The sequence below is a fragment of the Tupaia chinensis genome, unplaced genomic scaffold (assembly GCF_000334495.1).
Source record: "Tupaia chinensis unplaced genomic scaffold, TupChi_1.0 Scaffold000628_1, whole genome shotgun sequence".
NCBI classification, from domain to species: domain Eukaryota; kingdom Metazoa; phylum Chordata; class Mammalia; order Scandentia; family Tupaiidae; genus Tupaia; species Tupaia belangeri.
The window spans coordinates 2,061,751-2,076,539 of record NW_006160148.1 but is presented as its reverse complement, the minus strand read 5'-3'; the positions used below and the strand labels follow the sequence as shown (position 1 = coordinate 2,076,539).

At 44.4% G+C, this 14,789-nt stretch overlaps 1 protein-coding gene across 3 annotated transcripts; it reads right to left on the bottom strand.

Annotated features, from left to right (window-relative positions):
- Positions 1-92: 92 nt before the first annotated feature.
- MTFR1L (mitochondrial fission regulator 1 like) lies at positions 93-11,428 on the bottom strand. Of its 3 annotated transcripts, XM_014591979.2 has the most exons (7): positions 10,703-11,428; positions 10,199-10,283; positions 9,373-9,477; positions 6,640-6,749; positions 6,205-6,416; positions 4,185-4,506; positions 93-1,113 (listed from the first exon to the last, which is right to left on the bottom strand). In XM_014591979.2, exons 2-7 carry the CDS (start codon positions 10,220-10,222, stop codon positions 1,008-1,010), a joined length of 879 nt encoding a protein of 292 aa, XP_014447465.1. In that variant the 5' UTR covers positions 10,223-10,283; positions 10,703-11,428; the 3' UTR covers positions 93-1,007. The 3 variants fall into 3 exon arrangements, with proteins under 3 accessions (XP_014447465.1, XP_027631937.1, XP_006159480.1); XM_027776136.1 differs by lacking the exon at positions 10,703-11,428 and having other exon boundaries at positions 4,185-4,470; positions 10,199-10,619; XM_006159418.3 differs by lacking the exon at positions 10,703-11,428 and having other exon boundaries at positions 10,199-10,616.
- Between the last annotated feature and the right edge of the window lie 3,361 nt (positions 11,429-14,789).

The window sequence follows — 14,789 nt, the reverse complement described above, 5'->3', positions numbered from 1 at the left end:
GCTTAAGAAAGTTTGTATACCTTAAAATTAACAGGAATCATATATGCCTGAGGGATACTGGATGATCACAAGTCAGAGAAGGACACAGCAAATGCAGTCTCTCTCTAAATCCTTCTTTTAATGTCAGGGAGTGCAGCAACCCAAACACACACAGTATACATACTGTAGAGAACGGGACCTGAGGGGATCTGAGTCATGCATGGTATGGTGGGTACAAACCTTGTCCTACCCAAAGTAGCAGTCATGGGCCTGGGAGAAGCATGGTATGCTCTTTCCCCTCCCCATTTCTCTTTCCTACTGGGCTTAAACTATAGTCCATGGAAGAGACGGTTTTAAATCAGTGGAACTGATGAGGCCCCAAGGCCTTGTTGGAGGGTAGATTGGTTGTACAGTATTACAAAACATGTTCTGAGAAAAAAACAGACCAGGCCTCCCAGCAGCAGCCCAAATGTCAACTGATCCAGTGGCTGGACCTCTACGTATAGATAGGAAAAGGGTGATTGCTGGGCATTGGTGTCGGTTTATGATGGAGCAGCATAAAATTTCCCTGCCCTGTGAACATAAAACATTAACAACCCTTCCCCTCAGCGCTGCTGTGCTGCGAAGAAGCCACTGAGAGTGAGTGACAGCTGAGCACAAAGTGTCCAGTGAGACCTGTTATGGGGTCTAATGCAGTGAAGTCAGTCATTCATTCAGGACCTATTTTCACACAGCAAGGAGAGACCAGAAACTTTGATCTCACCTTTTAAACTGAGACACTCCACCCTACACAATTACCTGTAACAAATGTCTCAGCTTCTATCACAGCCTTAGCTTCTGCTAGTCAGCTTCTGCTAAGGTTTGAAGTATGGGATACATAACCCAGCTCTTTTTTCAGTCTGAGCTCTAGTTTGTCAGCAAGACTGTGGCCGAAGACTTCTAATTGAGAGGCAGAAACATCTGCAGTGAGGAAGGCAGCTATTGAAGGAATTCCAGGAGCGTGAGATAGTTTGCAGAGCTGAGTGTTGTCAGTTTCCTTTTCTAGTGATATCTTCTTCCTTCAGAGCGAACTTCCTCCTTAGGACCTCAGAAATTAGCACAGCAGGGTCTTCCTCCTTCAATAAACTCCGGTTCCTGGAGACAAAATAATTGCTTATATTTATTGAATACTTTATCCTGAGTAGTATTCTGTGTCTTTGCATATATTATTTCATTAAGTCCTCACAACAGTCTTATGAGGTAGGTGCTATTAAAATTCCCTTTTATAAATGAAGAAATTGAAGCACAGAAAGGTTCAATAATTTGCTCAAAGTCACTAGACACTCAACAAGTGTTGAAATCAGAGTTCAGAAGCAAGCTAACTGGTTCCAGATTTTTTTTTTTTTTTTCTTTTTGTTAGAGGTTGCGTGCCCTTGCTGGAGAGGACTGTGGGGAGTAGTCACTACAGTTCCTTCTCCATTTCTCCTTCCCATCAATTTTAGGCATATACACACATGTGCCCCATGTTTTTCAAGCCACTGGATCCAGGACCTGCACTGTGCAGTTGGCCATACCTACCATGCCACTGACTGACCCAGATTTCATCTCTTAATAAGAATGCTAACTATTTTCTGAAATTGCTATAAAGCATGGGTAAAGTAAAGGACCATCATTTTGGTGCCTAAGCTTCTGCTCCCACCTTTTGGCCCTATCTTTTCATAGAGTTTCCTTGAGGGGTCAGAGAGTGATTGATGACTCTTGGCTATTCTAACTGATTCTGGGGGAAATGTGTGCGGAGGATTTTTTATTACCTGCCTTTCCCTCAGGAGATCTGAGAGTTGTTTTTTGTTCTTTTATTTTTTTTTAAATGAGATCCATAATTACAGCAAAATATTCAAATCATAAGGAGCCACAGAGGGAGAAAAAAAAACCCACCATTCTGGAGTAGATTCAAATGACCTGCCTGACACACCATATAAGAAGGTCTTGAACCAGCAGTTGGTGTAATGGCTATGTCGCTGGACTCCCATGTAGTTGGCTGCAGTTCAAGTCCCAGACCCCGTGGCTTAAACGCACACGCGTGTATATACGTGCCCAAGATCCCAAGAGGAGAATGGAGTAGAAGGTATTGCAGTGTGTCCATCCCTCCTGGGGAGCGATTTCTCACTTTCTGTCTCTGTCTTTCTGGCGAGTGCATGCGCTCTATAGTAAAAACCTCTCTCTCTCTCTCTTTAATAAAACCCTCCTCCTCCACCCCAAAAAAAAAAAAAAAAAAAAAAGTCCTAATACCTGGAAAACAGTTGATTGAAATTCTACTGAACTTACATACATACATCCCAATAAAGGTGTTTTATTGGTTATTAGGTTAGATTAAAAGGCCATGATTGATTATTAAACCTTAAAAGCAAAAACAAAAGGTATAGCCTTTGTTTAACATGTGCCAACTGGGCTACTTCCCTGTTTTTAGTCACTGACTCAGCTCTTGTTGGTCCCGGGACATAAGTAGGGAGGGGCATGATGATAGGTCTTGGATCCTATGTGATCCAAGAGGCAAGTAAGAGAAAATTTGTCAGTCTATAAAACATTGTAAATGGGGAGGGGGGGGGGGGGGCATACCAAAAGCAGCAGGATATGAATTTGGGAATGCAGACCAAAGAATTGTGGGTTAGTATGACCAGCCTGGCTAGGGCCAGAGCAGTAAGGTAAGAGCCTGAAGGAATGAGGGAGCCACTTAGCCTTGTCTGGTTTTAAGAGGGAAATGAGGCGCCATAACAAAAAGGGATCCTTTACAATGAGTAGCCTCCCTTCAATAGGAGCTTCAACACCTTGAAGACAGACCTCTCTACCAAGCCTCTAGGAACAGTTAATGTTATCTGCATTAACAAGTACAGCCACACAATCTGGTACTGGCAGTCATGAATGAGTTATCAAACTCAAGTGCCCAGGAACCTGCATTTTGAACAAGTTGCTCTGGTGAGTCCCACGCAAGTTGCTCAGACTATACTTGGTGAAACATTGTGTAGGGTGGTGCCTCTCTCAGCTGCAACTCTAGAGCTTCTCTGCTACATACATTTTTCAAGGTAGGTGTTCCCCAAATTCCCTCACACTCTATCAGAAAAACATAAAACTCTACCCCTTGGGGATTCTGCTTTAGTTAAGTTTAAGGTGTATTTTTTTAAAACAATGATTTAATTTTACTATTTCTTCATTTGGCCAGAGGGAGAAAGAAAGTGAGAAAGCATGCCACTAGGGTCTAGGACTCAAACTGTAGTTGGCCATGTGGGAATCCAGCCCCTTACGGTGTATTTTTAACAAATCTGAGTAATTTCAGTGGGCAGTTAGGTTAAGGAACTATCTCTACAAGTCTCAAAGCCTTGTTCTCAAATTCTTGAATTTGCAGGGTTACTTGGCATAATGGACTATTGTCTACTACAAAGTATAAATTCCCAGCTCCTAAAGTTCTCCCACCAAGAGAGTCTACCAATTTGAGATACCAAAATAAAGAGACATGGGGGCACTGTCCCTAATAGTATGAGAAATGAAGTAGTGAGACACTTCAGGATAGCAGTTGGATTAGATGACCCTTTTTGTAAAAGCCCTACTGGCCTTGGGACCAGCAGGTGGTGTGGTGGCTAAGGCTCTGGACCCTCCCACATGGCCAACTATGGTTCAAGTCCCGGACCTGGCTTGCTTTCTCACTTTCTCTGTCTTGCTCTGGTCAAATTAAGGGGGGAAAAAAAAAAGAATGAATAAATAAAATTAAATAATTTAAAAGGAAAAAAAGCCCTACTGGTCTAACACTTGGTTGGGATGACCTAACCCAACGGATGTATTCTCTTTTTACAGACTGGGGCCCCAGGCATTAGTAAACAGGTAGTAGGCCCCTAGGCACTAGCAAACAGGTAGTAGGCAAACTTTTTTTATTTTTTAAAAATTATTTATTTAATTTTATTTATTCACTCATTTATTTTTTGACCAGAGGAGGAAAGAGAGAGAGGGAAAGTGAGAAAGGAAGCCACCAGGTCCGGGACTTGAACCGTGGTCGGCCATGTGGGAGCATCCAGCACCTTAACCACCATGCCACCTGCTGGTCCCAGTAGGCAAACTTTTGAACAACATACATGGCTACTACTAAGGACTTGATATGTAAGTATGTTGTGTTAGGTCATTGGCTGCAGGAGTCTTAAAAGAGTAAACATCACCAGAGATCCTCATCAGATACTTACAGATCTTGGCTCTGTTTCATCCGGTGAAAGTCCTTCAGGATACCCATCATGTCAGCAAAGCTGCTGGCCTTGGACAGAGAGACACAGTCATCCTCTTCAGACGAGCTGCAGGTAGCTTTGTGTTCTGATTTGCAACATTCTGGGCTGGTAGAACAAAGCAGGGGGACTGATGGAAGCTCAGGGACCTCTACCTCAGTCTCCTCAGTGATGTCACTAATGACAAAGGAAGTCGTAGAGTGGAATGAGGATCCAAAACAAGGTAAGGGAGAAGAGACATTTGAACTTCCTGGAGATAAGAAATCTGGTGTTAATGAAGCCGAAGCTGAAAGAGAAAACAATAGGCATGGATGGATATTGGGGCTAGAATACAGGAGCATTCTCTTCTCCCCACAGCACTGGCTACCAAACATTTCCTGGGCTGACACCATGACATTTCTTGGGGAACCATGATAATATCTAGCCAGTGGAGGGTACCTCCTGTTCAGGGGCTCAGGGAGATGTAGAAGCACTGAGTTCTGGTGTTCTAGAAGGGATTAATGTCCTTGGCCCTTAAAGGCTCCTATTCCACAGTGGGCTATGGAGTGACAGCCCCTGTCTTAGACTGAAACAAGAGTGACAAAGCCAATGCCTGAATTTGTCCTCTTCTCTAACTGGGCTAATTTTTGTTTGTTCTTGTTTTTAAACAAAAGCATGCATGCACTTTCTGGAGAGAGAGAGTGAGAAGGAAAGTGAGAAAACACTCCCCATGGAGAGTGGCACGTTGAAATCCCTTCTCCATTTCTCTTTTTTAGGATTTTGGGCATGCATGCCTATGTGCCTGGCATATTTTTCAAGTTGCTGGGTCCAGGACTTGAACTGCAGAGTTGGTCACATTGGATCCGGCTGCCCCAGCCACTATGCCACAGGCTGGCCCAGGGGTAGTGTTTCACCATGTACCTTTGAATCTTGGTATCATGGGTTCGAAGAAGGGTTCTGAGCAAAACTAGAATGGCAGTAGTATTTCCACTTTTCTGAATTTCAGTAAGAGGAATTCTGAGTTTCTAAGGAACACAGGTTTTTCACAAACTACTTTTCTCTTGCATAACGAAAATAGTAACCAAGAAATATAAATGCAAGTGCAATTCCCCCTAACACTTACACATGAAAGAAATTAAATACATGAAGATTTCAAAGAGCATCATGATTTTCATGTGTTCTACTATTGATAAGGTCTGTGAGCTTATGACTCTGTCGATAAGTGAAAAAGGAGAGGAATGTGAGTATAAACTCTAAGCATCCTGGGGGAGAGAGCCACTCAGTTGTCCATGCCTTTGGTCAAGGCAGGCTCCCATCTATTCCCAGTGGTTCTGTCTAACTGCAAGGCAGAAAGCTAAGGAGTTAGAGAGGTGATCTTAGTCTCCTCAGTAACAAGGAAAGAGAAGACAGGTGCTTAAAGGAGAGATGTCTCTTGGTGGTGGTAGAAGTAAGAAAATGCTTATTTGAGACCAGCAGGTGGCACTGTAGTTAAGACACTTGTTTTCGGGAACCAGCAGTTAGCGTAATGGCTATGTCGCTGGACATGTAGTCGACCGTGGTTTGCGTCCCTGACCCAGTGGCTTAAAACTCATGCCGGGCATGTGTGCGTGTGTGCCCAGGATCCCGAGAGGAGAATGGAGGAGAAGGGACTGTGGCGTGACCATCCCCGCTGAGGGGTGATTTCTTGCTTTCTGTCTCTATGTCTCTCTCTGTCTGGCGAGCGCACGTGCCCTCTAGCGAAAAACCTCTCCAAAAAAAAAGGACACTTGTTTTCATAGCTGAGGGAGGGAATCTGCTTGGGGTCACAGGTTAAGTAAAAGTTTTGTTCCTAACCAAGCCATTCAGCCCAAAATGGCTAGCCTATAGGCTGTACAGGTAACCTTGGAGCCTCGAGCCTAAGTCCCTCTCAAATCAAGGAGCACCATTTTCCTTATCCCTATCCTGCCTAAAAGCCAGGGGAAAAGGGACAGCCTGCTATACTCTGCTCTGGCTCAGGGGCTCCTACCTGTATCAGCTGCCACTATTTTGGCAATCTGGCTACGCAGGTGGCTCAGCTCATCCTGCAGCTCAGTGGTACGGCTTAGGGCTGGCAGGGCTGGCTTCTTCAGGGCTAGGAGCCTCTCCTCAGACCCACGTAGGTTGGGCACTGAGGCATTGCGTTGCATGACGATCAGAGGGCTGGGCTTCCAGGTGTGCCTCAGCGGGCGTGTATCGCTCCTAGACCAGGGAAAGACAAGTATATGTCAGAGATAGCTAGGCACTTCACCCCTTCTAAAATTCCTACATCCCCTGACTTACGAGTAGCAGGTTCTGCTCCCCTTGAGGCCATACCTCTCTTTCCTATCATCCCTAGCCTCTCACAGATACCCTCCTTAACTGCCTGCCACCTTTTCTGAAGGAGCTCTCCATGCTCTAGCAAACCGGCTACTGCCTCAGCTACCTGACACGGGCATATGTCTCCTCTTCATCTGCAGCAATCCAGGCGATGTCAGCCAGCGTAGGGACTGGGGGCACATCTCTCAAACACAGGTCAGTGAAGCTGGGTAGGGTCTGTGGGGGAACAAAATTGGCTAACTTTTATTGACCATTATGAGTTCATCAGATGATGCAAAATATATTGGAGGGATACCTAATCTAGCAGTGGCAAAGGCTTCCTACAGAGGAGGTAAAAGAAGGTTCCTGGTTGCAAACAGCGTGTATAAGAGGCCAGAAGCAAGAAAGTCTATGGATTTACAAACACTCTAGAGTCTTCAATTGAACTGGCCTCAGTTACCTCTTACTAGAGATGGCTTCTGTCTAAAACCATCTTGCCCTCTGCTTGAAAGAATACAGGTGTGGGGCCATCAGGTGGCATGGTGGTTAAGCTGCTGTATTCTCACATGACCAACCATGGTTTGAGTCCCAGACCTGGCAGCTTGAAAATCATACTGGGCATATGTGAATGTATGCCCCAAATCCCAGGAGAATGGAGAAGAAATGACTGCGGGTGCTGGGGGTGGAGGGAATGAGGTGATTTCTCACTTTCCTTCTATCTCTCTTTGGTGAGCACATGTACCCCACAACAAAAAACTTAAAAAAAAAACAAACAAACAGGTGTGCTATCATCAACCTGTTACATCAATAGGAAATTCTTCCTGGCTAGCTATTATCACATCTTTCTACCTAATTGGGATTGATCTACACTATCACAGCAATGTTGTTTTAAACAAACCTGGTAATTAGAATAGATTTGGCATAATGGTTATGTCACTAGACTCCCACATGGCCAGCCACGGTTCTAGTCCTGGACCTGGTGGCTTGAAACTCACACTGGGCACATGTATCTCCAAAATCCCAAGAGGAAACTGGATTGTGGCACGGTCATCCCCCTGAGGAGGTGATTTCTCACTTTCTTTCTCTGTCTTTGTCTTTCCCGTGAGTGCATGAGCCCTGTAGCAAAAATCTCTTTAAAAAAAAAAGAAAAAAAAAGAACCATAGGCATGTTTTTTAAAGGTTTTGTAATTTTTTTTTTTTTTTTGTGCACTTGCCAGAGAGACACAGACAATGAGAGGCAAAGTGAGAAATGGCCTCTCCACAATCTCCTCCATTCTCCTGGGATTTGGGGCATGTGTGCACATAGGCCAGTATGATTTTCAAGACAACAGATCCAGGATTCACACTACATTCAGCCAAGTGGGAGTCCTGAATCTTAACTACCACACCACCTACTGGCCCTCCAGGGAATTTTTTTCCTTTTTAAAATAATTTCATTTTTTCATGAGAGACAGGAGACAGGATCAGCTATGATTGCTCCTTTGCTCTTGGCAATCAAATGAGTTAACACAGAGAAAGCATTAATACTTAGCACAGTGCCTGACCTGTGCTCGGTAAAGCTTAGTTAGGATTACTAATACTATTCACACATACTACTGCTCTGCAGAAACCGATGCCTGTACCTGGCCAGCAGCATCAGGCCAAAGGCTGGAGAGGATACAGCCAAATGTGGATACAATCTCCATGGATTCAACCATACTGCCTGTCTTTCCCTTTGTTTCTGATGCTCCGAAGCACCTAGGACTACATCTTGCCTGTGACCTTTAGGCAATTCTGGATAAGTGGCAGTATGGATCACAGGACAGCCTTCACACACACACTTTCAACTCCATTCCTCATCCTAATAGCCCTGACAACACTTCTAACTCCAGATCCAGTTCCTACATAGACTTTACAACTTAGCATCTGATACATAAACTCACCTCCTTTGTTTGTTTCTACCTAGGTCCACATCCTTTTATGCATGTATTTCTATCTTTTCTGTGTAGGCAGAAGGTAGAATAATTTCTTTTGTGTCCCAGCTCCCCAAACACACACCTTAACCGTTTGGTCTGGAGCTGCTTTTTTTTTTTTTTTTTTAGGTTTTTGCTATAGGGCGCGTGTGCTCGCCAGACAGAGACAGAGATAGAAAGCGAGAAATCATCCCCCAGGGGGGATGGACATGCACACACACATGCCTGACGTGAGTTTTAACCCACCGGGTCCGGGATGTGAACCGCAGTCGACTACATGGGAGTCCAGCGACATAGCCATTATGCTAACTGCTGGTCCCTGGAGCTGGTTCTTAATAAATGCTAATAAATGCTATTAGCTTTCCACTGCTAAAGAAAGTCCCAGAGACTTGGGCCAGGCAGGATTCTGGTGTAGCATGGGTGCTAAGTGCTCCCTAGACACAGAAGTAAGATTGAAGTAGCTAGCTTAGGTCAGAAAGAATAGGATAAGTTATGACCTCAAACACTAAAAATAATAATAAAATAGGTCCTACATACTAGGTTGCTGACAAACACTTCAGAGTATAGACATAAGTAGTCTGGTGATCTGGCTCAGCAAGGCCTTTGGCCTGCTCTGATAAACTGGATTGCTGGAGCCTGATGAAATCTGAGTCACTTAGAAACAACAAAGGTGGGAGGTGTTGGGTTTATGGGCAATTGGAAGTTTAGCTCTTGTGGTCACAGGTCTATGTGCAATCAGGAAGACTACAGTGACCAGGATCCATTATAACCACTTAATATTTCATGATAAAATGAAGATGCCAGGAAAGCAACTTGCCTTGGCCATACCAAGTGCTCTAGGGCACTGAAGCAATACCGTCCTCCTATATTCTCAGCCTCTATTCTCTTTGTCCTTCCAGTGTACTTACCTCAAAGGATGCCCGGGGACATGGCTTCAAGGGTAGGTTGGTCCCGATTCTTCTCACTACGCTTCGGGCAGCCCCATGTGGCTTGTTTTGCCAGATTGGGACAGTCTAGAGCAAAGAGAGGCAGAAAGCCGCAACCTCAGAGATGGTGAGTCCAACTATGGTCCCTGTCCTGTCCTCCCTAGCAGAGAAACTGAATTTCCCAATGTCAAGGACAGGGCACCCTCTGGGTGTTAAGTCTCAATTAAAAGTGACAGCAGGGACTAGCAGGTGATATACTGGTTAAGGTGCTGGACTCCCACATGGCCGACCATTGTTCAAGTGGTTGTGTATGTGCCCAAAATCCTGAGGGGAGAATGGAGGAGAAGGGATTGCAGTGTGGCCATTCCCCCTGGGGGGTGATTTCTCACTGTCTCAGTCTACCCAGCGAGCACACTCACCCTATAACAACAAAAAGCAAACAAAACAAAACAAAAAAATGAGGGCAGGTTCTGTCACCAGCCTTCACCTTAGACAGCCACCCAAGGTGACATCTGTTTTTGGTAAGACAGTTAATGTTGGGAAGGCCTGGGATGACGAAGAAGGGATTCAGGGCCAGTGAAGACATGAGTGCAGGGATCTAAGAGAAGAGTCTCCTGCCTAGAAAGGCAGATACACAGTGATGCCTGATGTGCCCCAAGATTATACTTGCTTATTCCGGGGCAAAGGGGTTGGGGAGGACAGTCTTGGTCTAATTCCAAGCCTCTAGGGGAAAGGAAGAACTAACTGGAAAGTCTCAGAGCCCCACACTGTACTTCAGCACCATACCCTTGCCCTGGAATCCCCTTACCACATTGGCTTCCATTTCTGACATTTCACCCAGCTCCTGCACTTGAAGGACAAGACAGCCACACGGCAGCTTGGGGAGGTGGGATGTGTGACTCCTTCATATCAAGTCATCTTGAAGAACAGTAGACATCTGTCCTGTAAGATAGCTACCACAGTGAGGATGCAGTGGCCACACACAAGCTCCACAAAGCCAAGCCCTGACACCAGGGCTTCTCTGATACTTCAGAGAGAAAAAAAACCGCCCAAGAGGCTACCCTCACCCAACACTAGCTTCTCCAAATTCAGTCCCTTATAGGTTCTGTTCCAGACTTGCTTTGTGAGCTTGGCCAACCCAGGGGCTTCAAGATTCCTGAGACAAAGCTTCTAAAGATGTACACAGAACTCTTTGGCAGCTACAAAGCTCATGGGAGAGACACATGTAGGTACCATCCCAGCCTGGCATTCATTTCTTGAAGATGAGATGTAAAAGACAAGACAGCCACACGGCAGCTTGGGGAGGTGGGATGTGTGACTCCTTCATATCAAGTCATCTTGAAGAACAGTAGACATCTGTCCTGTAAGATAGCTACCACAGTGAGGATGCAGTGGCCACACACAAGCTCCACAAAGCCAAGCCCTGACACCAGGGCTTCTCTGATACTTCAGAGAGAAAAAAAACCGCCCAAGAGGCTACCCTCACCCAACACTAGCTTCTCCAAATTCAGTCCCTTATAGGTTCTGTTCCAGACTTGCTTTGTGAGCTTGGCCAACCCAGGGGCTTCAAGATTCCTGAGACAAAGCTTCTAAAGATGTACACAGAACTCTTTGGCAGCTACAAAGCTCATGGGAGAGACACATGTAGGTACCATCCCAGCCTGGCATTCATTTCTTGAAGATGAGATGTAAAAGCGCAGCCAGTATCAGGCCTCAGGGACCTCCACTGCTGGGCCTCTGCAAGCGGGAGATATAGGAGTGGACAGAAAAACAGTTCTGCTTACTGGTCAGTAAGGAAAAGAGCCAAACATTCTTATCCTGGCTCAGCCACTTATGGCTTTGTAGCACAGGCAAGTCACAACTTGAGTGTGGGTTTCTCCACCTGTGAAAAGGAGACATAAAGGCCAATATGGAGGAAGCTAGGTTTTCCATGGCTGATCAGGGTTTGAATCTTGCCTGTCAACTTCATGTCAGGTTCATGCACATGTGCTCAGGATTCTGACAGATGAAGAACTGGAGGAAAGAAGGTAATAGTGTGACCAGGCCCCATTAGGGGTGCTTTCTCTCACCTTCCCTCTTGCGTGTGTACATGCTCTCTTTCATGAATATAAATTAAAAGGGGAGGGTGGCAGGAAAATCTGCCATGTTAAGTTATCTTACAGGTTGTCTTGGTCTGCTGTTGTGTTCCTAACAGATATCTGAAACTGGGTAATTTATAAAAAGATTTATTCAGCTTGCAGTTGGAAGGTCCAAGATCCAGGAGCCCTCTTTGGTGGCTGTCTCCCAACGTGGTGGAGGGCAGGAGAACATAATCTCTGTTCCACGTCTCATTCTCGCTCCTTATATACCCAGTATAACTGTCATGGGGGTTCTACCCTAATATTCTTAATCCTCATCTCTTCTCAAAGGCCCTACTTTTCGACACCATAATCAGATTGTTTTCACCTTAATCCCTGTACAATAGTTCAACACGTGAGTTTTCAAGGGACATATTCTAACTGTAGTAAGTGTCTATCAATGAAATGGGGGATTGTAAAAATAATTTTCAAAATGAATTTTAATTATTTATACATTTAATCACTATACATCATTTAGATTGTAAAGAGACTTTACCCAGCATGATACACACCTCAGCCTAGCCCAGTTGAGAACATATGCACATCCTCATCAATAATGAACCATATCCACGTCCCACAAATGCCTTACCTCTCCAATTTTTCCCCCAGATTTCCTTTCCTACGCTCCTCCCCTCTCCCACTCTTTTGCCACTTTGGCTCTCGTGTCCATAGCAATTTTTAATGCTTGTATGTCCTCCGGTCTTTCAGTCTCTGCCATAGAGTGCTGACAGTCGGTATATGTTAAGGGGAGACATACAATGCCTCTCTTTCATAGCCTGACTTGCTTCACTCAGCAACAGATCTTCCATATTCGTCCACTTTCTATCAAATTCCAGGGCCTTGTTGTTTTTTTGTGGCTGAATGGTATTCCATGGAGTATGTATGCCACTCTTTTTCAGTCCATTCACCCATTTATGGACATTTGGGTTTGTTCCATGTCTTTGCAATCATGAATAAGGCTGCAATGAATATACAGGTGCAAGTGCTTTTCCAATTGAGTGTTCTCGTGTCCTTTGAGTAGATACCCAGAAGTGGGATTGCTAGATCATATGGTAGTTCTACTTGTAGATCTTTGAGGAACCTCCATATTGTTCTCCACAGTGGCTGGACCAATTTACAATCCCACCAACAGTGTAGGAATGTTCCCCTTTCACCATATCCCCTCCAGCACTTATCTTTTCTTATTTATTTATTTATTTTCTTCTTCACCATTCTGACCAGTATCTCACTGTGAGTTTGATCTGCATCTCCCTTATGATGAGGGATGTTGAACATTTCTTCATATTCTTTTTAGCTGTTCGTATGTCTTCCTAAGAGAGTTGTTTATTCAGCTCATTTTCCCATCTTTTAATTGGGTTAATCTTTTTTTTCCCGAGTAAGCCACTTGAGTTCTCGGTGTATTCTTTATCAGTCCCTTATCTGAGGTACAGTTAACAAAAATTCTCTCTCATTCTGAGGGTTGTCGATTCACACTAGTGATGGTATCCTTTGCTGTGTAGAAACTTTATTTTTGGAGAGGTTTCTGTTATAGGGAGCGTGTGCTCACCAGAAAGACAGAGAGATAGAGAGATAGAAAGCGGAAACCACCCCCCCTGGGTGATGGCCACACCACAATCCCTTCTCTTCCATTCTTCTCTCGGGATCTTGGGCATGCACGCACACACACACACACACGCCCGCCTGAGTTTAAGCCACCGGGTCTGGGATTCAAACTGCGGTCATCTACATGGGAGTTCAGCAACATAGCCATTACACTAACTGCTGGTCCCACAGAAACCCTTTTTTTCTTTTTTTTTTTTTTGGAGAGGTTTTCGCTATAGGGTGCGTGCGCTGGCCAGACAGACAGAGAGAGACAGAGAGACAGAAAGCGAGAAATCACCCCCCAGGGGCAATGGTCACGCCACAATCCCTTCTCCGTTTTCCTCTCAGGATCTTGGGCACGTACGCACACGCACCCGGTGTGAATTTTAAGCCACCCGGTCTGGGACGCAAACCGCGGTCAACTACGTGGGAGTCCAGCGACACAGCCATTATGCTAATTGCTGGTCCCCCACAGAAACTTCTTAATCTGATGTAATCCCATTTGTCTATTTTGCCTGTGTTCTGGGAGTCTTACTTAAGACGTCTTGGCCTACCCCAGTGTCTCCCAGAGTTTCCCCAGTGTTTTCCACCAGTAGTTATATTGTTTGTGGTCTTAGGTTTAGATCTTTGATCCACTTTGAGTTGATTTTTGTTAATGGTGACACATAGGGGTTCAGATTCATCTTTGTGCAGGTGGATACCCAGTTTTGCCAGTGCCATTTGCTTAAGAGATTTTCCTTTTCCCACTAGATTAACTGGTACCCTTTGTCAAAGATGAGTTGGCTGTATGTTTTGGGGTTTATTTCTGGGGTCTTTACTCTGTTCCATTGGTCCTCATGCCTGTTTTTGCGCCAATACCATGCTGTTTTGATTATCACAGCTTTGTAATATATTTTGGGGTTGGGAAGTGAGATGCCCCCTACTCAACCCTTCTTGTGCAGAATGGCTTTGGCAATACAGGGTCTTTTATGATTCCAGACAAATTCTATAATTGCCTTTTCTAGATCTGTGAAGAATGTCTCTTGTAATTTTTACAGGGATTGCATTAAATATGTACATTAATTTGGGTAGGACTGCCATTTTGATTATATTAATTCTGTCAATCCAGGAACATGGGATGTCCTTCCACTTTTTTGTGTCCTTTTTGATTTCCTTTTTAAGGTTTTCATAGTTTTCCTTATAGAGGTCTTTGACTTCCTTGGTCAGTTTTATTCCTAAGTATCTTATACTTCTTGTGGCTATGGTAAATGAGATTACTTTCTTCAGTTCTGTCTCTGTCTGCTTATTTTTTGTATATAGATATGCTACACATTTTTCTAAGTTAATTTTGTATTCTGCCAATTTACTGTATGCATTTATTACTTTGAAGAGTTTTTTTGTGGATACTATTGGGTCTTCTATGTAAACAATCATGTCATCTGAGAAATGGGGGATTTTAAAGTATTTAATGAGCTAAATGGTTATGTTGCTGTACTCCAACATAGTTGACCACGGTTCAAGTCCCCGACCTGGTAGCTTCATGCATGCCCAAATTCTCAAGAGAAGGAATTGCAGCATGGTCATCCCCCCATGATGATGAGTTCTCGCTGTCTCTCTGGCAAGCACATGTGCCCTATAGCAAAAGTCTGTCTTAAAAAAAAATGACACAGATGGGGGGGTCACTCCTTACTACCTTTTTTTTTTTTTTTTTGGAGGAGTTTT